Source organism: Sorex fumeus, unplaced genomic scaffold, assembly GCF_029834395.1.
Source record: "Sorex fumeus unplaced genomic scaffold, SorFum_2.1 ptg000127l, whole genome shotgun sequence".
In the NCBI taxonomy this organism is placed as follows: domain Eukaryota; kingdom Metazoa; phylum Chordata; class Mammalia; order Eulipotyphla; family Soricidae; genus Sorex; species Sorex fumeus.
Window position 1 is genome coordinate 245,542 of NW_026606184.1, and position 22,285 is coordinate 267,826.

The 22,285-nt window shown below is 52.7% G+C and overlaps 2 protein-coding genes across 2 annotated transcripts; both read right to left on the reverse strand.

Annotated features, from left to right (window-relative positions):
* Positions 1 to 3,230: 3,230 nt before the first annotated feature.
* Positions 3,231 to 8,404, reverse strand: LOC130045091 (intelectin-1a-like). The gene is made up of 8 exons (XM_056137816.1): positions 8,384 to 8,404; positions 7,724 to 7,787; positions 6,807 to 6,920; positions 6,220 to 6,467; positions 5,813 to 5,971; positions 5,236 to 5,356; positions 4,662 to 4,765; positions 3,231 to 3,383 (listed from the first exon to the last, which is right to left on the reverse strand). Exons 1-8 carry the CDS (start codon positions 8,402 to 8,404, stop codon positions 3,231 to 3,233), a joined length of 984 nt encoding a protein of 327 aa, XP_055993791.1.
* A 5,476-nt stretch (positions 8,405 to 13,880) lies between these two features.
* LOC130045092 (intelectin-1a-like) lies at positions 13,881 to 18,084 on the reverse strand. Its single transcript, XM_056137817.1, has 8 exons — positions 18,073 to 18,084; positions 17,878 to 17,941; positions 17,394 to 17,486; positions 16,710 to 16,957; positions 16,284 to 16,442; positions 15,850 to 15,970; positions 15,260 to 15,363; positions 13,881 to 14,033 (listed from the first exon to the last, which is right to left on the reverse strand). Exons 1-8 carry the CDS (start codon positions 18,082 to 18,084, stop codon positions 13,881 to 13,883), a joined length of 954 nt encoding a protein of 317 aa, XP_055993792.1.
* Positions 18,085 to 22,285: the final 4,201 nt, after the last annotated feature.

Here is a 22,285-nt window from a genome sequence, read left to right on the forward strand (position 1 = left end):
AAAAGTGCCTTTCGTAAGATTTCTTTCCCATAACCCTCACCCCTTAAACAAATCACCTTCTTTTGCTTACTGTCTGCATTCAGTTTTGTTGACTCATTTGTAAAATTATTCCACTTCCCCTTAATTTAAAAGAAAACCCGTGTCTTCCAACCTGACTTATCAGAAATCAAGTTCTGTTTCCCTTCCAGTCATCCCACTGACTTTGTCTACTTTTTTATCTACATTTTTGTAACATATTTTATCTTTGTTTGACATCTTTAGTTGCCCCAGGAGCCCAGGGCTGGACGGGTACAGCAGGGAGAGTGCATGTCTGTCACATGACCGGGCTGGGATCAGTCCCCAGCAGAGCAGATCTACAAACTGTCCCCTGAGCCCACCAGCAGTGATCCCTGAGCAAGGGAGAAAGAAAGAGAGAGAGAGAGAGAGAAAGGAAAGAAGAAAGAAAGAAAGAAAGAGAGGGAGGGAGGGACGGAGGGAGGGAGGGAGGGAGGGAGGAAGGAAGGAAGAAAGTAGGAAGGAATGAAAAAGAAAGAAAGAAAGAAAGAAAGAAAGAAAGAAAGAAAGAAAGAAAGAAAGAAAGGAGGAAGGAGGAAGGAGGAAGGAAGAAATTAAAGAAAGAAGGGAGGGAGGAAGGAATTAAAGAAAGAAAAAAGAAGGAAAGAAAAAAGAGGGAAGGGAAGAAGGAAGGAAAGATGGAAGAAAGGAAAGAGAAGGAAGAGAGGGAAAGAAAGGAAGGATGGGTCTGGAGCGATAGCACAGCAGGTAGGGCATTTGCCTTGCACGTGGCTGACCCAGGTTCTATTCCCAGCATCCCATAGGGTCCCCTGAGCACCGCCAGGGTTAATTCCTGAGTGCAGAGCCAGGAGTGACCCCTGTGCATCGCCGGGTGTGACCCAAAAGGCAAAAAAAAAAAACCCCAAAAAACCAGAGTCCCAGTTTTTTCCCAAGAACTATGGAGTATATTTTTCTTTCCTCAGAAATATATCGTATCATGTGTATGTGTGTGAGTGAGTCTGTGTAAGTTTGTGTGAGTCTGTATGTGTGTGTGTGTGTGTGTGTGTGTGGTGTCATAGGTGGGTCTCAGACCTCTCCCATTCTCTGCCATGGAGCCCTCCCAGTCCGTGTTATATTAAAACCAAAATTTTACCCCTCCCAGTCCCATGGGCTTTGTCCCGGTAACTTAGCAGTAGAGGGACTGTCCTCCTGTGCTCAATAATTTGTTCGAGTCTGGCCCTCAAAGTCATCCCACAGTTGCCTTAGCTGGAACACTGGCCTGGGGCTGGACCCATACCACAGTGGCCAGCCGCTGTGCCTCACCTGCTTCTAAGCTACTCAGAGAAGCCTGGGGTGGGGGGCTTTGTCTGAGGCAGCTGCACGAAGGTGACCCCAACACCCAACAGGCTGGAGGGCAGAAGGCCCAGCCACTTACCCAGCGGGGTGGAAAGCTGTTTCCTTGACTCAGGGAGTCCATGGGGCGGGCTCTGGACAGCGATGACCAGTGGCTTTTCTGGTAAATGTGTCCACAATGAAGGAAGCTTCCCCCGGACTCCCAAATGGACCCTCCCTGAGACGCTGGCCGTGGGGAGAGGGAAGGGTGGGAAGGGTGGGTTTCTGGAAGCCAGGACCTCTTTTATTTATTTATTTATTTATTTTTTGTTACCTGGCAGGCTACGGAATGTAACCTGCCCACACTGCAGAGTCTGGCAAACTCCCTGTGGCGTATCCAATATGCCAAATACCAGTAGCAATGATGGGTCTCATTCTCCTAACCCTGAAAGAGCCTTGAATATGGCACTTTTTAAAATCTCAGGGCTAGGACGAAGGAGACGTTACTGGGGGCCTGCTCGAGGCAATCGATGAACAACAGGATGATCATGATCGTGATCGTTATGTTTATTTATTGAATCACTGTGGGAAAAGTTACAAAGCTTTCAGGTTTAAGTCTCGGTCATACAATGATCAACCACCTTTCCCTTCACCAGTACTCATTTTTCATCTCCAAGAACCCCAATATACCCCCCTCCCACCCTGCCCAATGCCTGTGAGGCAGATGATTGCTACTTAACTCTCTCTCTACTTTGATTGCATTCATTATTTCGACAAAAGAGGCACCATTCTTGTTGAGAGTTTCCGCTCAACAATCAGAACTGCTGAAAAGGCATTGTGAAGTAATTTGTTTTCTATAGCTGGTTATGAGAACTAAATGATGTCGCGCGATTTTGGAGTTCTGATATTTTACTAATTAAGTCTGGAGGGATTTCTGCCAAGAGCCAGATAATTACGAGATTGGTTTCTTTGCCTCTGGAGCCATGGCCGTGCCAGAGAGCTGCTCATGGGGGGTGGGGGGCAACTTGTGACCTCGGTAGGGCGTGAAGGACGAGCCGGTACCGCCCCCCCTTCCCATGTGGAAGCCAGGACCTCTTATCCATCTTGTCCCATAGAACATTGTGCATTTACTAATTTGTTTTGACTTTTGGGGTCACACCTGGCGATGCCAGGGGCGACTCCCGCATCTGCACTCAGAGTTACTCCTGGTGGGGCTTGTGGGACCCTATGGGATGGTGGGGACTAAACCCGGCCTGACCATGTGCAAGGCAAACGCCCTTCCTGGTGTACCACTGCTCTGGCCCCAGACACTGGGCTTCTAAGAGCAAATCCAAATCTGACACAGGAATAGTTCCTCTAAGCCTGGGGTTTGGTTGGGAAGAGCCACAGGTCAAGGAGAGCATGTGGGGGTCACCTACAGCATGTTGTTGGGGGCACAGGAGAGAGTCTGGGCTTGCAGGCACCCCTTAAAGCAGACTAGGGGGGGTCTCCTGAGGCTGTGGCTTTGCACCTGGCATCTGAGGCTGCCCGCCAGGGTTGTCCAGTATGAACTGAGGCAGCTGGCCGTGTAGAAAGAAACAAACCCGATGATGCAATCTGCCCAGAATACTCGAGTTTCCAGTGAAGGCAGGAAGGACCAGAGTCTTTCCTCCTCCCAACTCTGACCTGAGGTCTGAGGAGGGGTCCCAGAGATGTGCTCCCAAACTCAAAAACGATCAAACCACTGAGTGTGATGTCGGTGCGCACCCCACCCCTACCCCTGCCTGGGCTCATTTGTCAAAGTAACTCAAGCAGCCAGAACTGTAAACGGATGCAATTTATTCTCTCGGGCTTATGCCTGATGTTGGCGGTTCTCTGTGGCAGGAATGCGCCTCAGGGCAGACACAGGGCCCGGCCGGGCACGGTCAGCGGTAGAAGAGTAGCACAGCTGCCTCAGTGATGGCGAGGCTGTTGCTCCAGTCTCTGTGAGTCCCGTGCCCATTCCAGTCGAAGCTGGAGAAGTCTCCGCACTGCCTGGGGTTGGCCTCTGGGAAGAAGCCCCCTCCTCCGATGCAGTGCTGGAAGCAGAGAGGGAACTGAGGGCTTCATGGCCAACCCACAGAGTATGACAGCCCCAGATCTAGCTCCCCTCTCTGGGCTGGGACCCCCAACCCCCAAATCCTTCTCCCCCAAAGACTCTGAAAGCAGCTGCTGCTTCCTGCATCCTTGAAGCCCTCTGCCCCTCGCAGCCCCCGTCAGGACCAGCCTGGAGGCTCCTCCCCAGGGCTCAGCCCCCCTCAACCTCCTGTTTGGGTTCTGACTCAGCTGCTCTCAGCCTCCCCCCGCATGTCTGCACCCAGCTCGGACCCTGACCAGTGCCTGTCCCCCACGAAGGCTCACAACTACCTGAGCACAGTGAGGGACCCTACCCTCACCTGCCCAGGGCCTCCTGTCACTGACACAGGACAGAAGCCGAGTCCCAAAACCATGTGGTCCTTTAGTCTTGGTCACCACCAGTGCCCTGTGTCACACAGTGCTCAGAAGTGCTGATTCGGCAGTTAGTAGCCGCCTCCCCGCCCCCGATGTGGGGTCCCATCCTGTACCTGACACCAACATTCCCTGACCCCTCACGTGACCTGATCTATCACGATATTCCCCACAGCATGGCACACAGGCCCCTGATTCGTCACCAAGGCGACCCCGATCCGGCTGTGCCCACTGGCCTCTGGACATGCCCCGTGGATTGCTCAAAGGTTGTTTCAACGAAGCCCTGCAGCCCGCAGCGATACCCCAAATCTAGCAGAGCGCGCGGTTCCCAGACTCCAAGCCCTCTTCTCCCTGGGCTCTGTTGGTCTCTGATGCATCTCAATGCCAACACAGTCCACCCATGTGGACATCAGGGTGTGCCCTGGCCAGAGTCGGCAGCTCCGTGATTGAGCCCGTGTCTATGCGGGTGAACCATCTGTTTGTGCTCAGACAGGGGACACTAGTGCTTGTGGATTCAGTGACAAACTGACAAATTTGTCCTTGAGGTACTGGATGACCGTCATGGAGTTTTCCTGTTCCTGGAGGTATCACTGCATAAGGGTGTGATGGGCACTGGGGAACTGAGGGAGATCCCAGAGCCAGAGAGGAAGTGGCTGTGAGAACACACACACACATAAACACACTCACACACTCACACACACAGACATACACATACACATAGACATACTCACACACTCACACAACACACACACACTCACAGACATAAAACAGGCATGCATTCATGCACACGCATTCACATTATTTACATACATATTACATATCACAGATATACATGCACATGTGTGCATATGCTGATCACCCAGACTCACGTGTTCCGTGTTGCAGCCGGTAACTCTTATCCCTGCACACAGGGCGTTGGCTGCTCTCTCATTATTAAACACCCGGAATTGGATAAATCCAGCATCAAATTCCCCTGGGAAGGAAGAGCAGAGAAGGGTCTCGCGTCAGTGCAGGGAGCCAAGGAGCCCCTTGACCGAGCAGGGGAACGGGAGCAGCCACGCGGTAGCACCAGCCCGTGGCCCAGCCCTGCCACCCCCACCCACTCCCTGGGAGCCCCCAACATGCCCTGAAATCTCTTTTCCCATTAAAGACTTTGTAGACTATTGTCCTGAAATAGAATGAGAGCTGCTGCCCATTCCTGAAGATGGAAAGTCCACATTAAATTTCCAAGCTGGGAGCAACCCGCACTTCCCAACCCGCGTAGATAGTTCCAGTGGGGCTATTCCCGGTGTGACAGCCTGTCACAGGGGGTGAGTCCATCTGCTCGCAGAGATTTCTCATCACGGTGAGGGTCAGGGGCGCGTTTGCCGAGGCTGCTCTGCTCGGTTCCACGAACCACCGGACAAGGAGGCTTTATCCTCAGCACAAACAGCAAACACTCACGTCGACCGTTGGGCGAGTAGAAGGAGGCGGTTTTCTGGGGATCTCCATAGTCATACTCCACAAGAACGGCGGGGCCGTTGTCGTTCCAGCATCTGCCGATGTTGTACTGGACGGGGTATTTCTGCAGGGGCCACCAGGGTGAGTCAGAGCCGTCGGCCACATGCACGGTGGCTGAGTCTCCCCACACCAGCCCCTGTCCCGGTCTCGCCATCCCCGCTGTCTCCTGAGACACTTCCCTGCCTGGCATAGTCCTTAGGGGAGCAGGAGATAGAAATTATAACAGACAGAGCCGGAGCGATAGCACAGCTAGTAGGGCATTTGCCTTGCATGCGACCGACCCAGGTTCGATCCCCGGCATCCCATATGGTCCCCCAAGCACCGCCAGGAGTAATTCCTGAGTGCAGAGCTAGGAGGAACCCCTGAGCATTGCTGGGTGTGACCCAAAGAAACAAAACAAAAAAAGAAATTATGACAGACAAGGGGGACAGACCCCAGTGACTCCAAGTGACCAGACCCAGAGTTCAAGAATTCCTACCCCAATTATTGGTTCTTGCATCCTGCCAGGAGTACCACGTACCTGGTAGAGGCCAAACAGGTTGTCTCCGAGTCTCCGGAAGAACTGTGAGAAGGTGAAGTACCTCAGCAGGGAGCTGTTCCTCCAGGAGTACAGCGGGGTGTCGTTGGGGACATGCCAGATGCCCAGGTCCTGAGCCTGGATGTCGTAGTAGCCAGGGTTCTGCAAGACCCAAAGAGCCAGTGGTCAGGTGCCCATGGCCACAGCCCGTGCAGACTTGCAGAACACCAGCAGGACAGCTGGTCACAGCATAGCCCCCCCAATCAGCAGACCAGGACCCTGCACACCCCAAATCCCTGAGTCACAGAAGGAGCGGTCACTCTCTGTCCACATGCCTCTGCCCATGCCCAGCCCATCTGCTAAAGCTGGGCCAGCCCGATGCTCCCAGTGCTGGCCCGGCCGGGGCCCACCTTATAGTCGTCGCTGGTGGCTGCCTCTGCAGACCCAAAGGTGTTGTAGTTGGCCCAGTTGTTGTCACCCTTGGGGTAGTCTGCCCGACTGCCCTGCTGGCTGGACCAGCGGTCCCCCGCGGTGCACTTCCCAGCCATGTGGTTCTCATGCACGCTGGCCACCAGCGTCCAGCCGCCTCCATCCATGGTCATGTCACAGAAGGTCTGGTAGACGAGCCCCTGCTTGGTGCGGAGAAGGTACAGGCCATCTGCGGGGACAGTGCAGAGTTCTGGTGTCTGGTCCCAGAATAGGGAGGGAGGAGGTCCAGAACATGGACCGTGCAGAGAAGACAGCCCAAGAAACCCTTCACTGGAAGTGTCCGCAAGGACAGTCCAATGTCCCTCAGTGTCCCCCCCCCCCAGCACTCCAAGTGTCACAGGACAAAGATCCATGTGAAATTCTGCCACATGGGGAACCCCCAGAGCCTCGTGCCCTCAGAATCTCCAGGTTCTAAGCTGATGGGTTCGGATCCTCTGTGTCCACTGTGGCTGGGCGCCTGGGTCAGCTGTGTGCCCTGTGGCTGCCGCATGGCTGAGGGTCAGCTCACCCTCGGCTTCGGGACATTTTTTCTGAATTTCCTTGCAGCTCCGTGGCAGGGACGGGAGGGAGGAGATGCAGTGTTTGCTGGTCTGGGTCATCTGAAGAGTCGGGGTTGATCCTCCTGAAATGGGACATTCTCTGTCTTCGGGGGACCCCAACCCGTCCCCTCCCACCTGCCCAGCTCACTCGTCTCCCTGATCCCATCTGAACAGTAGCCCTGGGTCCACCCCCCTGTTCATTAACTCCCCGACCTGAGGTGCCCTTGAGGAGGCAAAAAGGGGTGTCCAGCGCCCCCCTGACCACAACCTGCTGTCCTGAGCTGATTCCAGAGCAGCTGTGTTCGACAGGACACCCCCATTCTGAATCCTCTGTGCCCTTGTGTACAAGTGGGTAGAACCCCAATGCCTGACCTCACTGTCCATTCTTTTTTTTTTCTTGAGAACTTCACTTTATTTTTTTTATTTTTATTAGTGAAAAATGAGGCACAGTAATAGACTTACAAATTTTTGTGCTTGGGTTTCAATTATACAAAGATCAAATACCCTTCCCTCCACCAGTGCCCATTTCCCACCACCACGGGTCCCAGTATCCCTCCCAACCCCCATCCCCCATCCGACTCTGACTCTGTGGCAGGGCATTCCCTTTTGTTCTCTCTCCCTTTGGGTCATGTGGTTTGCAAGCGAGGCATTGAGTGGCAATCATGTTTGGTCTATAATCTACTTTCAGCATGCTTCTCCCATCCTGGGAGGATCCTCCCAACACCCTTTATTTGGTGCTCCCTTCTCTATCTGAGCTCCCTTTCCTCCTAGAATGTGTGGCTGGCCTCCAAGCCATGGAGCAAAACCCCTGGTACTAATCTCGTCACTGCCCATTCTTGACCATACATCCGCCTTTCCTGAACTCACAAGGTCCACCCAGACTCACCAGCGCCCCCAGCAAAGGTGGCCACAGAGAGGAACAGCAGGCAGAAGTGCAGGGACATGGGCCTCTGAGGGGACAGGACACGGGTCAGTGGCCACCGCGCCCCATAGCTGAGCCAGCAGCCCCCAGGAACCCTCTGGAATCGGGTCCCCAGCCCCACACCCCAAGGGGCAGCTCCTGCTTTGACCCTCACACACCTGAGCTGCCATCTCTGTCCCCCGCAGGCGTGTCCGGTCTGAGCTCCTGGTCACTATGCAGAGGCGCGTCCTTCCTCCCGCACAGCCAAGCGCAGAGTCCTGAGACAGCGCGGGACTGGCCGCCTTTATGGGTGCAGCCCCCCGAGCCTTGCCTCCCGCCCAAGCCCCAGCTCCTCTGATGTCCTTTGAAGTCCCTGGCGGCCGCGAGGGACAAGCTCGGTCACCAGATGCCATCAAAGGGTGTGCAGATAGGTTCCTGCCTGCCGGCACCACCCCTGACACCTGCTCAGTGCTGACCCCTCCTGTCAGGGTAAATATTGCTGCGTGCGACTCTCTTAATTCCTGCAGGGGTGAGGATGTGAGGGTGCCCATGTCCCAGGGGCACTCAGCTTATTCTTGGGGCATTCATCTGCTATCTGGGGATCCCTGAAACCAGGACCCTGTGTGCAAGCCCCCTCCCACCCACGATCTCCCCTGCGGCCCCCATGTCCTGTCGTTCTCTGTGACCTCAGAGCGGGCAGCGGGCGGCAGCCTCTGTTCCCAACGGTCTCTGGACCTTTTCCCACCGTATCAGCCCTGGCAGCCTCCAGGTCTCCATCTGTGTTTGCCCATTTCTCTGCGGTACTCACCATGTTAACTCATTTTTTTTATAATGTAGGAATACTGCTATTTAATCAGCCATTGATTAATCTGATTGAAATGGCCATGAACTCTACATTACTTTTTTTTAAAATTCTATTCTCAATGTTAATTTTATTTTATTATATTGTTATTTCTCCCCTTTTTTTGATTCACCATGAGATGCAGTTACAACGCCTTCATGTTTGTGCTCCGGTCATACAATCATCAAACACCCATCCCTTTACCAGTGCACATTTTTCACCACCAAAATCCCCAGTATTCCCCCCACCCCGACCCCCATTTTAACCCTTCCCCTGCCTGTGTGGCAGACAATTTCCCCCATACTCTCTCTACTTTAGTAACATTCAATATTTCGACACTAGTCTCACCACCGCTCAAACCTACTGAAAAGGCGATTTGTTTTGTATTGATGATTTGTTTTGTATTGCTTGTTATGGGTAGAATATAATGTCCAGGAGATTCTGTGTCGTTCTCTTCCGGGAGCTTTAGTTTATAGTCTCTGGGTCTTGGCCATTGATGAGATTATATGGCACAGGGGGCAGTTTGTGGGTGTGACTGCCAAGCTGCCAGAAAACTGGGGACCTGGGCAGAGGAGTGCCCAGTCCTGATCCAAGCCGGCCTGGAGCTCTCAGTCACGGGTTCCTGCCTACCTCCCTGCTACAGGCCCTAAATGTGTCTTTTGATCTCTTTTGAGATTTATGGGTCTCTTAAATAAGGCCAATAAGTGAGCTTATCTAGCTGAGTTGGAGGTGGTTTGTGGGTGTTTCTCCCACATACCTAACTTTGGCTGTTTAATTTCTTGGTAAACTTGGCCCCGGCGAATGCCCTGCCACAGAGGCAGGGTGGGATGGGGGTTGGGAGAGGAAGGATACTGGGATCATTGGTGGTGGAGAATGGGCACTGGTGAAGGGATGGGTACTCGATCATTGTACAACTGAAACCCAAGCACAAAAGTTTGTAAGTCTACAACTGTACCTCATAGTGTTTCACTAATAAAAATTTTTAAAAAAACTTCACCCCGGATTGTTGGGGTCTAGCCAAAGGCACAGCAGCAATTTTGGGGCGTCTGGAAGTCTGAGGGCACCATCAGTCTGCTGATGCACTCACCCCACAGGTACAGGTTGGCAGCTGGTGGCACCATATCCCCTCTCTTTTCTTTTGAGGGGGGTCACACCTGGAGATATTCAGGGCTTGTTCCTGGTTCTGCACTCAGGAATTATGCCTGGGGGGCCCAGGGTACCCGTTTGGGATGCCGAGAATTGAACTCAGGTGGGCTACGTGCTCCCTCCAACAACACTCCTCTCTCCAGTCCCCACACATTCTTAACTTCTGTATTTTAATTAAGCGCTTGGAATCCAGAAATGGCCCATCCCATTTTCAAACACACAAACATTATTCTCTTAAAAATGGTTGGTTTCTAAAATAGGAGACTAACACCCAAGAATGGCCGAGATTAGTACCAGGAATTTTACTCCATGGCTTGGAGGCCAACCACACATGCTAGGGGAAAAGGCAGCTCAGATAGAGAAGGGAGCACCAAATAAAGGGTGTTGGGAGGATCCTCCCAGGATGGGAGATGCATGCTGAAAGTAGACTATAGACCAAACATGATTGCCACTCAATGCCTCTCTTGCGAAACACAGTACCCAAAAGAAGAGAGAGAGAACAAGGGGGAATGCCCTACCACAGAGGCAGGGTGGGATGGAGGGATGGGGGGTGGGAGGGATACTGGGATCCGTGGTGGTGGGAAATGGGCACTGGTGGAGGGATGGGTATTTGATCATTGTGTAATTGAAACCCAAGCACAAAAATTTGTAAGTCTACAACTGTATCTCATGATGTCTCACTAATAAAAATTTTTTTAAAAAATGGTTGCTTTCTTCCTCAAACATTTGCTGTATACTAGGTGCAATTGGCTAAATTTTACTTTAGCTCATCATTCAAGACTTAATCACTTAATCACTTAACTTCTCGTTAGTCGTCGATTTGCTCGAGCGGGCGCCAGTAACGTCTCCATTTGTCCCTGTCGCGTGCTAGTGTAGCCCAATGGCATCTGTTCGCTCCGGGAACATGAAGGGCCTCAAACTGATCGTTCATGATCTTGACGAAGAAGTCTGACCATCTGGTAGGTGGGCGGCCACGCGGTCTTTTGACATCCCGTGGAATCCAGTCGGTAACAGCTCTAGTCCAGCGCTCGTCTTTAAATCTCATTACGTGGCCAGCCCATCTGATTTTTGACACTTTGGCAAACGAGACAGCGTCCGTGATTCTTGATCATTCAAGACAACTGCAAGTAATGGTCCGATCATATGTATATTACTTTATTTTTACTAAGCATTTTTGCTTCGGGGACTCACACCCATAATGTTCAGGGGTTATTCCTGGCTCCGAATTTAGGAATTACTCCTGGTGAGGCTCAGGGAACCATATGGGATGCAGGGGATCAAACCTGAGTGGACTTCATGCAAGACAAGCTTCGCCCCAACAATTCTTAGTTTAACAGATACCAAGAAAGTGCTTCTGTACTTTATATTCAATAGTACCCATTAAACATACTACTATTGTTACATTTACATGAAATGTTCCAAGAATCTCCTCTCATTTACGAAACTTTTTGGGGGGGTATATAAAAAGAGAAACAAAGTAACGTTAAGCAATTTAGTAACAACGTAAGTTGGTAAGAAATTAGTAACAATTTAGCAATCACTTTCCAACCCTCTAATTGTTTCACAACAACAGCAAACCACACTGACGTTTCAGATACTTCTCTCTCTATTTTATGGCCGTGTTTATTCTGGGGAAGGTTGACTGAGAGCAAAGGCGGGTCGGGCCATACAGTGGGTGACCGTGTCTGTGATGTCCCTTGGACCTTGAGATGACAGGATTCCTTATCATGAACACCCGCCTGCTCCCCAGATCGCGTGATTCAAAGGAGGCTGGACGCACCTCCGGGGTGGACCACGTTGCTGATGGTGGAGGCTGGGGTGAGAGGCAGGTCCGAGGGCAGAGGCTGGGGACCCCCAGGGAATCCTGACTCTCAGTTTCAGCCCGTCTTCCTGGGGTGCGGATGGCGCAGTTGGTAGCTGCCAACGGCCCACTTCTTTGCTTTTGATCTGATTTTTTTTAAGTCAAATATGTTATTTCAGGGGCTGGAGCAATAGCACAGCAGGTAGGGCGTTTGCCTTGCACGCGGCCGACCTGAGTTCGATTCCCAGCATCCCATATGGTCCCCTGAGCACTGCCAGGAGTAATTTCCTGAGTGCAGAGCCAGGAATGACCCCTGTGCATTGCCGGGTATGACCCCCCCCCGCAAAAAAAAGCAAATATGTTATTTCAGAAGTATTCTCCCCCCAGGAGAGTGCTGGGGGGGAGGGAGACAGGTCTGGGGCTGACAACGCAGCAGCCTCTGCGCTTAGTCCTGTGACTGAGGAGGGATTTGAGCAGTGCCATCAGTGGAACAGGATTCTCACGCGTGGGTCATGGCTCCCGGCTTCTTTTTTTAAAAAAAATTTTTTATTTTATAAAGTCATTCACAATATTTCATTACATTTAATATTCAAACATCAATCCCATCACCATTACACCTTCCCACTACCGTATTTCTTTTTTTTTTTTAATTAGTGAAACAGGGCTGGAGGGATAGCATAGTGGTAGGGCATTTGCCTTGTGCGTAGCCAGCCCAGCCAAGCCGGGTTCAATTCCTCCGCCCCTCTCAGAGAGCCTGGCAAGCTACCGAGAGTATCTCGCCCATACGGCAAAGCCTGGCAAGCTACCCGTGATGTATTCAATATGCCAAGCACAGTAACAAGTCTCACGATGGAGATGTTACTGGGCGCACTCGAGCAAATTGATGAACAACAGGAGGACTGTGACCATGATTAGTGAAATACCATAGGTACAGTTGTAGACTTACACACTTTCGTGCTTGGGTTTCAGTTATACAACGATCAAGTATCCATCCCTCCACCAGTGCCCATCACCACCAATGATCCTAGTAGACTCCCACCCCCACACTCCATCCCCCCCCTCCTCTGTGCAGGGCATTCCCTTTTGCTCACTTTTCTTTAGGGTGTTGTAGTTTGTAATGGAGGTTTTGATGAGTGTCCATCACCCACCACCATCTTTCGGGTGCTTCCTTTCCGAACCCAAATCCCTGCCCCAAAGCAGAACTGAAATAATAGTTTTCCCTCTAAAGTTGGTTGCCTCCTACTTTGAATCCCATCAAATGTGTTGCTGTACACTTGGAGTATGGGTTGGCTGTGTCCCAGGAAGTATCATGTGGCCGCATTTGCAGTCGCGTGGTCCAGGAAAAGGTTCACTGGGGAGTGAATCTCAGTTCGAGCATGTGGAAAGTGACCGTGAACATGGCAGTGCATGAGTTCTGGAGGTTTTGGGCTGCTGGGGCTGGGTCCTTCTGGGGCACCCTGGTGAAACAGCCTGGCAAGTGTTCCGGCGGCATGGTTATGGCATGTGCCATGTTACTTCCAGGAGAGAAGGACATGCGATCTGGATGGTGGCTGATGACGAGATTATCTGGAGCCAGCCAGGGGTGTCTTATGGGCTGGGCTGCTGAATTGCTGGAGACAGGGGAATACGGGCAAGGGATCTCCATTCCAGGTCCTGTTGAACGCAGAATTCTCAGTCACAAAGACCCGCAAGTCTCCCAGCTCCTAGGAGCACAGGAGGGTTCTGCAGGTTCCCTGGATGGTGGGACAGGGCTTGGAGAGGAGGGGCCTGTTACCATGGGGACGGGACTCTGAAACCTTAGACTGTGAGCACCATGGAGTGTCCACAGCAACATCCCACAGTGACCAGGTGACAGATGACACAGAATACGGGAGGGAGAAAATTTTGGTTTTAATAGAACGTGACTTAGAGGAGTCCATGGCAGAGAATGTGTGAGGTCTGAGTTCCATCCCAGAAAAACACACAAACACAAACACACACACACAATCCATACAAATAATCACAATCCATGACACTCCTGCTTTTGGTTGGGTTTGGTTTTGTTGCCTTTGAGTCACATTGTCTGCACTCAGGAATCACTCGTGGCAATGCTCAGACCTTAACAGGCTACCAGGGATCAAACCCAAGTCGGTCATTTGCAAGGCAAGAGTCCTACCCTTTGTATCATCTCTCCGGCCCAGAATTAAAATTAAAACCCCCTACACTTCACTTAATGTACAAGATCACAAGACACCAGAGCCAGGATGGATGCAGTTTATTGTCTGGTGCATCTGTTAACAAGCAGAAGCTGGTTCTCTGTGGTCCGGATGCAGCTCAGCAGGGCACGAGGGGGGAGGGGGGCTGGCCCAGTGCGGTCAGCGGTAGAAGAGCAGCACGGCTGCCTCAGTGATGGCGCGGCTGTTGCTCCATTCTCTGTGAGCCGCGTACCCATTCCAGTCGAAGCTGGAGAAGTCCCCGCATTGCTTGGGGGCGGCCTCTGGGAAGAATCCTCCTCCTCCGATGCAGTGCTGGAAGCAGAGAGGGAACTGAGGGTTTCGCAGCCAACCCCAGAGTGTGGAAGCCCACGATCTAGCTCCCCTCTTTGGGCTGGGAGCCCCAACCCCCGAATCCTTCTCCCCACAAGACTCTGGAGGCAGCTGCTACTTCCTGTGTCCTTGAAGCCCTCTGCCCCTCGCAGCCCCCGTCAGGACCAGCCTGGATGCTCCTCCCCAGGGCTCAGCCCCCCTCAACCTCAGCTGCTCTCGGCCTCCCCCTACATGTCTGCACCCATTTTGGGCCAGGCCCAGTGCCCTCCCCCCCACGAAGGCTCACAGTTACCTGAGCACAGTGAGGGACCCTGCCCTTAATTGTGTCGGCTTCTGTCACTGACACAGGACAGCGGCTGAGTCCCAAACACACCCAGTCATTTTAGTCTTGGTCACCACCAGTGCCCCATGTCACACAGTGCCCAGAAGTGCTGATTTAGCAGTTCGCAGGCCCTGGTGTAGGGCCCTATCCCTTACCTGCCACCAACGTTCTCTGACTCCTAAGGCATCCTGGTCTATCACAGTATTCCCCGAGCAAGGCACACAGGCCCCTGCTTCGTCACCAAGGTGGCCCTGATCCGGCTGTGACCACTGGTCTTCTAGACATGCTTAGAGGTTGTTTCAACCAAGCCCTGCAGCCCACAGTGATACCCCAAATCTAGCAGAGCTCGGGCACCTCCACAAACCACCTCCACTCAGACCCTGGGTGGAGCGTGTGGTTCCCTGGCTCCAAGTCCTCTTGCTCCACGGCCCTGTTGCTCTCTGATGCATCTCAGTCCTCCCCTCGGGACATCAGGCTGTGCCCTGACCAGAGCCAACAGCTCTGTGATTGAGCTCGTGTCTAAGAAGGTGAACCATCTGTTTGTGCTCAGACAGGGAACACTAGTGCCTGTAGATTCAGTGACGTGCTGACACATTTGTTCCTAACTGAGGTCCCGGATGGTCACCATAGAGCTTCTCTGTTCCTGGAGGAGTCACTGCATGAAGGTGTGTGATGGGCACTGGGGAACTGAGGGAGATCACGGAGCAAGGGAGGAAGTGGCTGTGAGAACACACACACGAACACACACACACACAAACACACACACACAGGTATAAAACACATGAGCATGCATTCATGAATACACATTCACAGTATTTACATATACACAATATACACAGACAAGCACACATGTACACGTGTACCATTGCAGATCATACAGACTCACGTGTTCTGTGTTGCATCCGGTAACTCTCATCCCCGCACACAGCGCATTGGCTGCTCTCTCATTATTAAACACCCGGAATTGGATAAATCCAGCATCAAATTCTCCTGGGAAGAAAGAGCAGAGAAAGGTCTCGCATCAGTGCAGGGAGCCAAGGAGCCCCTTGACCGAGCAGGGAGATGGGAGCAGCCACGTGGCAGCACCAGCCCGTGGCCCAGCCCTGCCATGCCCACCCGCTCACTGGGAGCCCCCAACACGCCCTGAAATCTCTTTTCCCATTCGAGACTCCATAGATTATTGTCCTGAAAGATCTTTCCTTGTAATAGGACTGAGAGCTGCTGTCCATTCCCTAAGATGGAAAGTCTACATTAAGTTTCTAGGCTCGGAGCAACCCGCACTTCCTAACCCGCGTAGATAGCACCAGTGGGGTTATTCCTCATTTGACAGCCTGTCAAGGGGAGTGAGTCCATCTGCTCGCAGAGATTTCTCATCCCAGTGAGGGTCAGGGGCGCGTTTGTCAAGGCTGCTCTGCTCGGTTCCACGAACCACAGAACATCTAGGCTTTATCCTCAGCATCAACAGCAAACACTCACGTTGACCTTTCGGGGAATAGTAGGAGGCGGTTTTCTGGCGACTCCCATGGTCATAGTTCACAGGAATGGCGGGGCCGTTGTCGGTCCAGCACTTTCCGATGCCATACTGGACGGGGTATCTCTGCAGGAGCCACCAGGGTGAGTCAGAGCCGTCGGCCACATGCACGAGGGGCTAAGTGTCCCCACACCAGTCCCTGTCCCGGTCTCCCCTTTCTGGCTGTCTTTGGAGAGACTTCCCTGCCTGGCTCAGGTCTTAGGGGAGCAGCAGAGATAGAGACAGAGAGACACAGAGAGAGACAGAGATGATTGGAGACAGATACCCTAGACACTCCCGAGGCAAACCCTAGTGACCAGGGACAGAGATGAGTCATTCCTTACCCCAATTAGCGCTCACCCCCCTAAACCCACAAATGCCTCCAGTCGCACCCACATACCTGGTAGAGGCCAAACAGATTGTCTCCGAATCTCTTTAAGAAGCCCGAATAGGTGTAGTACCTCAGTAGAGACCTGCTCCTCCAGGACCTCAGTGGGGTCTTGTTGGGGACATGCCAGATGGCCAGGTCCCCCGCCTGGATGTCGTAGTAGCCGGGGTTCTGCAAACCCCACAGAGCGGTGGTCAGAGGCCCATGCCACACCCCACACAGCCTCATGGAGCCCAGAGCACCAGCAGGAGACCCTGACACAGCACACACCCCCATTAGCAGACCAGGACCCCGCTCGCCCCAGGTCCCTGAGTCACGGAAGGAGTGGTCACTCAGGACACAGAGGTCTCTCTGTCCACGTGCCTCTGCCCGTGCCCAGCCCATCTGCTAAAGCTGAGCCAGCCCGATGCTCCCAGTGCTGGCCCAGCCAGGGCCCACCTTGTAGTCGTCGTTGGTGGCTGCCTCTGGAGACCCAAAGGTAATGTAGTTGGCCCAGCTGTCTTCCCCCTTGGGGTAGTCTCTCCAGTTGCCCAGCTGGCTGGACCAGCGGTCCCCTGTCGTGCACCTCCCAGCCAGGTGGTTCTCATGCACACTGGCCACCAGAGTCCAGCCGCCACCATTTGTTTTCATGTCACAGAAGGTCTGGTAGATGAGCCCATTCTCAGTGTGGAGTATGTACAGGCCATCTGTAGGGGACAGCAGCACGGAGTCCTGGTCACCAACCCAAAATAGGGAGCCCCGGAGGTCCAGCACAGTTGGGCATCCCTTGAGGGGACGTGTGTCCTGGCCCCCATCTCTCTGTTGAGACAGTGCAGAACAGACACTCAAGACAGCCCTCCTGTCCAGCTTTGTCCAGCTTCCCTGACCCCTCAGTTTCCCTCCTTCAGCGTCCTCATGTCCCCAGGTTCCCCGACACTGGACACAACGTCCCCATGGACAGGGACCAGTCTGCTGCAGGGGATCCCCAAAGCCTCCCGGATTTCTGAGCTGCTGGGTTCTGAGGGGATCCCCTCAGAACCTCCCGGATTTCTGAGCTGCTGGGTGCTGGGTCCTCCATGTCCACTGCGGGCTCCCGGGTCAGCCGTGTCCACTGTGGCTGCCGCAGGGCGGAGGGTCAGTCACCTTTGGCTCGGGGATTTTTTTTCAGAATTTCCTTGCAGCTCCGTGGAAAACGCCCGTGCCTGGCCTCGGTCATGTTTGAAGTCAGGGCTGCTCCTGAAAGGGACATTCCCTGTCCATGGGCCCCACCTGCCCCCCGCCTGCCTGCCCAGACCCCCTCCCTGACCTGGAAGCTGACCAGGTCCCCCTTCTCCCTGAATGTCCCTAACCCCGCCTGACACCGCCCGCTACCGCCCAGCTGAGGACTCCAGCCCCGGGGCCCTATGTAGGGGGCATAGAGGTGTCCCGGGCCCCCACTGGTGCAGGTGGGGACGTCTGGACACCCACCCTAGCTGCTCTCTCTGAGCAGATCCTCACCCCCTTAACCACAGTCCGCTCTGGACAACAGGGTCACCCGGACCTGGGTCACCTCTGTGTCCCTCTCCCTCCTGGCACTGTGATTCCTCCCTGCCCTGTCCACCCACTCCTGGGGGCCACCCAGACTCACCTGCACCCCTGGCCAAGGTGGCCACAGCGAGGAACAGCAGGCAGCAGTGCAGGGACATGGGCCTCTGAGGGGACAGGACACGTGTCAGTGGCCCCCGCACCCCACAGCTCAGCCAGCAACTCCCAGGGACCCTCTGGAATAGGGCCCCCCAGTCCCACACCCCAAGGGACAGCTTCTGCTCTGACCCTCACACACCTGAGCTGCCATCTCTGTCCCCTGCAGTCGCGTCCGGTCTAGTTCCTGGTCACCACGCAGAGGTGCGTCCTTCCTCCCGCACGGCCGAGCTGAGAGTCCTGGGACAGCGCGGGCCCGGTCACCTTTATGAGTGCAGCCCCCCAAGCCCTGCCTCCTGGCCAAGCCCTCTGATGTCCTTTGAAGATCCCGGATGAACAAGGGATGAGCTCGGCCACCAGATGCCATCAAAAGGCGCGCGGGAGGGTCCCTGCCTACTGGCACAGCCCTGGCACCTGTTCAGCACTGACCCCTCCTGTCAGGGCAAATATTGCTGCATGCGATTCACTTGATTCTGACAGGGGGGAGGGGAAGGGTGCCCGTGTCCTTGGGGCACTCAGCTTGTTCTTGGGGGCATCTCTCTGAAGACTGGGGGTCCTTGAAACCAGGACCCTCTGTGCAAAGCCTCAACCGACCCACGACCTCCCCTGACACCCCACACCCTTGTTGTTCCCTGTGACTGCAGAGCGGGAAGTGGACGGGAGCCTCTGTTTCCAAGGGTTCCTGGACCTTTTCTCACCATATCAGCCCTGCCAGGCTCCAGGTCTCCATCTGCGTTTCCCGTTTCTCCGCAGTGCTCATCACATTAACTCTTTTTTTTTATAATGTAGGAGTACTTCTATTTATTCAGCCATTGATCAATCTGATTGAAATGTCCATGAACTCCACATTATTTTTTTATTCTATTCTCAATGTTAATTTTATTTATTTATTTATTTATTTGCTTTTTGGGTCACACCTGGCGATGCACAGGGGTTACTCCTGGCTCTGCTCTCAGGAGTTACTCCTGGCGGTGTTCAGGGGACCATACGGGTTGCTGGGAATCGAACCCGGGTCGGCCGCGTGCAAGGCAAATGCCCTCCCCGCTGTGCTTTCTCTCCAGTCCCCAATTTTATTTTATTATATTATTCCCCCCTTTTTTGATTCACTATGAGATGCAGTTACAACGCTTTCCCATTTGTGCTTCAGTTATACAATCATCAAACACCCATCCCTCCAGCAGTGCACACATTTCACCACGAAAATCCCCAGTATTTTCCCCTCCCTATCCCTGTTCCAGGGCTGGAGCGGTAGCACAGCGGGTAGGGCGTCTGCCTTGCACGCAGCCAACATGGCCGACCCGAGTTCGATTCCTCCGCCCCTCTCGGAGAGCCCGGCAAGCTACCGAGAGTATTCGATATGCCAGACACAGTAACAACAAAGTCTCCAATGGAGACGTTACTGGGCCCGCTCGAGCAAATCGATGATCAACAGGGGAGCCTTTACCTTACCTTACAATCCCTGTTCCAACCCTTTCCCTGCTTGTGAGGCAGACAATTTCCCTCATTCTCTCTCTCTCTCTCTCTTTGGTTACATTCAATATTTTGACATCAGTCTTACAACCTCTCAAACCCTCTATAAAGACGATGCTAGATGATTTGTTTTGTATTGCCTGTTATGGATAGAACATAATGTCCAGGAAATTCTGTGTCGTTCTCTTCCGGGTGCTTTAGTTTATAGTCTCTGAGTCTTGGACATTGATGAGATTATATGGCGCAGGGGGCAGTTTGTGGGTGTGACTGCCAAGCTGCCAGAAAACTGGGGACCTGGGCAGAGGAGGCCCAGTCCTGATCCAAGCAGGCTTGGAGATCTCAGTCATGGGTTCCTGCATACCTGAGTTTTCCTGCTGGTTGGCTCTCTATTGAGGTTTATCCCCTCTTGGGTTAGTGTGGAAAGTGGCCATGCACATGGCGGCTGTTGGGTTCTGGAGGTTTTTGGCTGCCAGGGTTCTGTTTAGGGTGGGGAGGGAGACTCAACCCGCCCCCCTCCAAGATGCCCTGGTGCGGGGTCAGGGCACTCTGCAGCACTCTTTTCCAGAAGCTTTAGTTTATGGTCTCTGGGTCTTGGCCGTTGATGAGATTACATGGTGCCAGGGCCAGTTTGTGGGTGTGACTGCCAAGCTGCCAGAAAACTGGAAACCTGGTGGGAGGAGGTCCAGTCCTGGTCCAAGCGGTCCTGGAGCCTCAGTCAAGGGTTCCCACTTACCTCTGAGATACAGGCCCTAAATGCATCTTTTGATCTCTTTTGAGATTTATGGATCTCTTGAAATAAGGCCAATAAAGGAGCTTATATAGCTAAGTTGGAGATGGTTTGTGGGTGTGTCTCCCATGTACCTAACTTCTGGACGTTTGATTTCTTGGTAAACTTGGCCCCGAGCTGTTGGGGTCTAGCCAAAGGCACAGCAGCAATTTTGGGGTGTCTGGAAGTCTGAGGGCGCCATCAGTCTGCTGATGCACTCACCCCACAGGTACAGGTTGGCAGCTGGTGGCACCATATTCCCTCTCTTTTTCTTTTGAGGGGGAGTCACAGCTGGAGATCCTCAGGGCTTGTTCCTGGTTTTGCACTCAGGAATTATGCCTGGAGGGACCCAGGGTACCCGTTTGGGATGCGGAGGATTGAACTCAGGTGGGCTACGTGCTCCCTCCAACAACACTCCTCTCTCCAGTCCCCACACTTTGTTAACTCTGTATTTTAATTAAGCGCTTGGAATCCAGGAAAGGCCCATCCCATTTTCAAACACACAGATTTAATTTTCTTTTAAAAATGGTTGCTTTCCGAGCGGGATAGACACAGAAAGATTGCATTCATCTGGGGAACATAAAGCAACAAAAGGTGAGACTAACACCCAGGAATGGCTGAGATTTGTACCAGGAATTTTGTTCCATGACTTGAAGGCCAGTCACACGTGCTAGGTGAAAAGGAAGCTCAGATAGAGAAGAGAGCACCAAATGAAGGGTGTTGTGAGGATCCTCCCAAGGTGGGAGAAGCATGCTAAAAGTAGTCTATAGACCAAACATGATTGCCACTCAATGCCTCTCTTGCAAAACACAGTACCCAAAAGAAGAGAGAGAGAGAACAAGGGGGAGGGTGGGATGGGGGGATGGGGGGTGGGAGGGATGCTGGGACCCATGGTGGTGGAGGGTGGTCACTGGTGGAGGGATGGGTACTTAATCACTGTATAACTGAAACCCAAGCACAAAAAGTAATAAGTCTATAACTGTACCTCATGGTGTTTCACTAATAAAAAAAATAAAATAAAATAAATATTTTATTTTAAAAAATGGTTGCTTTCCGCCATCTTACAGTATACAGCAACAAAGAAGAAAACCGGCTGGAGGGCCCCACAGCTCCTGGATAAAGCTCCAGGTCCCAAACAGAGCCGATATCACCGGGAGGTCCCAGATGGGGTAGGTGCTGCAACCTGCCTTCTCCAGATGGAATCCTGGTGACCATGAGCTTCTACAAGCATAGCTCTGGCATGCGGGTACCAGGACATTTTTTCTAAACCATGTGGCCTCTTATGCGGCCGTGTGACATCTGCTTATATACAAAGTGATCAATGGAAAGTAAATTATCCAACGTTTCTCCCTGAAAATCAGACTTAACTCTTTTGCAAACCACAACACCCAAAAGGAGAGAGAGAACAGAGGGGAATGCCCTGCCACAGAGGCAGGGTGGGATGGGGGGGATCGGGGGTGGGAGGGATACTGGGATCCGTGGTGGTGGGAAATGGGCACTGGTGGAGGGAGGGGTATTCGAAATTAATTAATTTAAAAACTGTAAAAAAATAAAAAAATAAATGGTTGCTTTCTTCCCCAAACATTTGCTGTATTTCATTTCATTTCATTTCATCATCCTGCTATTCATCGATTGCCTCGGGCAGGCCCCAGTAACGTCTCTTTCATCCTAGCCCTGAGATTATATTCAAGGCTATTTAGGAGAATGAGACCCATCATTGTTACTGGTATTTGGCATATTTGGTACGCCACGGGGAGTTTGCCAGACTCTGCCCTGTGGGCAGGCTACATTCGATAGCCTGCAAGTTTGTCCAAGTATAAAATCCAGATCCCAGAATCGCGCGGCCGCATTCGTGGCCGCGCGACATCTTATCAGAACTTTTTTTAATGACATCTTATTTGCTGTATACTAGGTGCAATTTGCTACATTTTACTTTAGCTCATCATTCAAGACAGCTGCAAATCTGTGTATATGACTTTATTTTTAATAAGCATTTTTGCTTTGGGGGCTCACACCCACAATGTTCAGGGGTTATTTCTGGCTCTGAATTTAGGAATTACTCCTGGTGAGGCTCAGGGAACCATATGGGATGTGGGGATGGAGCCTGAGTGGGGACCTC

What these genes read in the sequence shown, in the direction of transcription:
- LOC130045092 (XM_056137817.1), bottom strand. An exon ending in AAAAAATCCCCGAGCCAAAG is followed by an intron (nt 16,958 to 17,393) that starts GTGACTGACCCT and finishes TGTCCCCTACAG; the next exon opens with ATGGCCTGTACATACTCCAC. An exon ending in CCACCAACGACGACTACAAG is followed by an intron (nt 16,443 to 16,709) that starts GTGGGCCCTGGC and finishes TGGGGTTTGCAG; the next exon opens with AACCCCGGCTACTACGACAT.
- LOC130045091 (XM_056137816.1), bottom strand. Translation starts at nt 8,404, where the DNA reads ATGGGGGCCGCAGGGGAGATC. An exon ending in CCACCAGCGACGACTATAAG is followed by an intron (nt 5,972 to 6,219) that starts GTGGGCCCCGGC and finishes TGGGTCTTGCAG; the next exon opens with AACCCTGGCTACTACGACAT. An exon ending in CTACTCGCCCAACGGTCGAC is followed by an intron (nt 4,766 to 5,235) that starts GTGAGTGTTTGC and finishes CTTCCTTCCCAG; the next exon opens with GGGAATTTGATGCTGGATTT.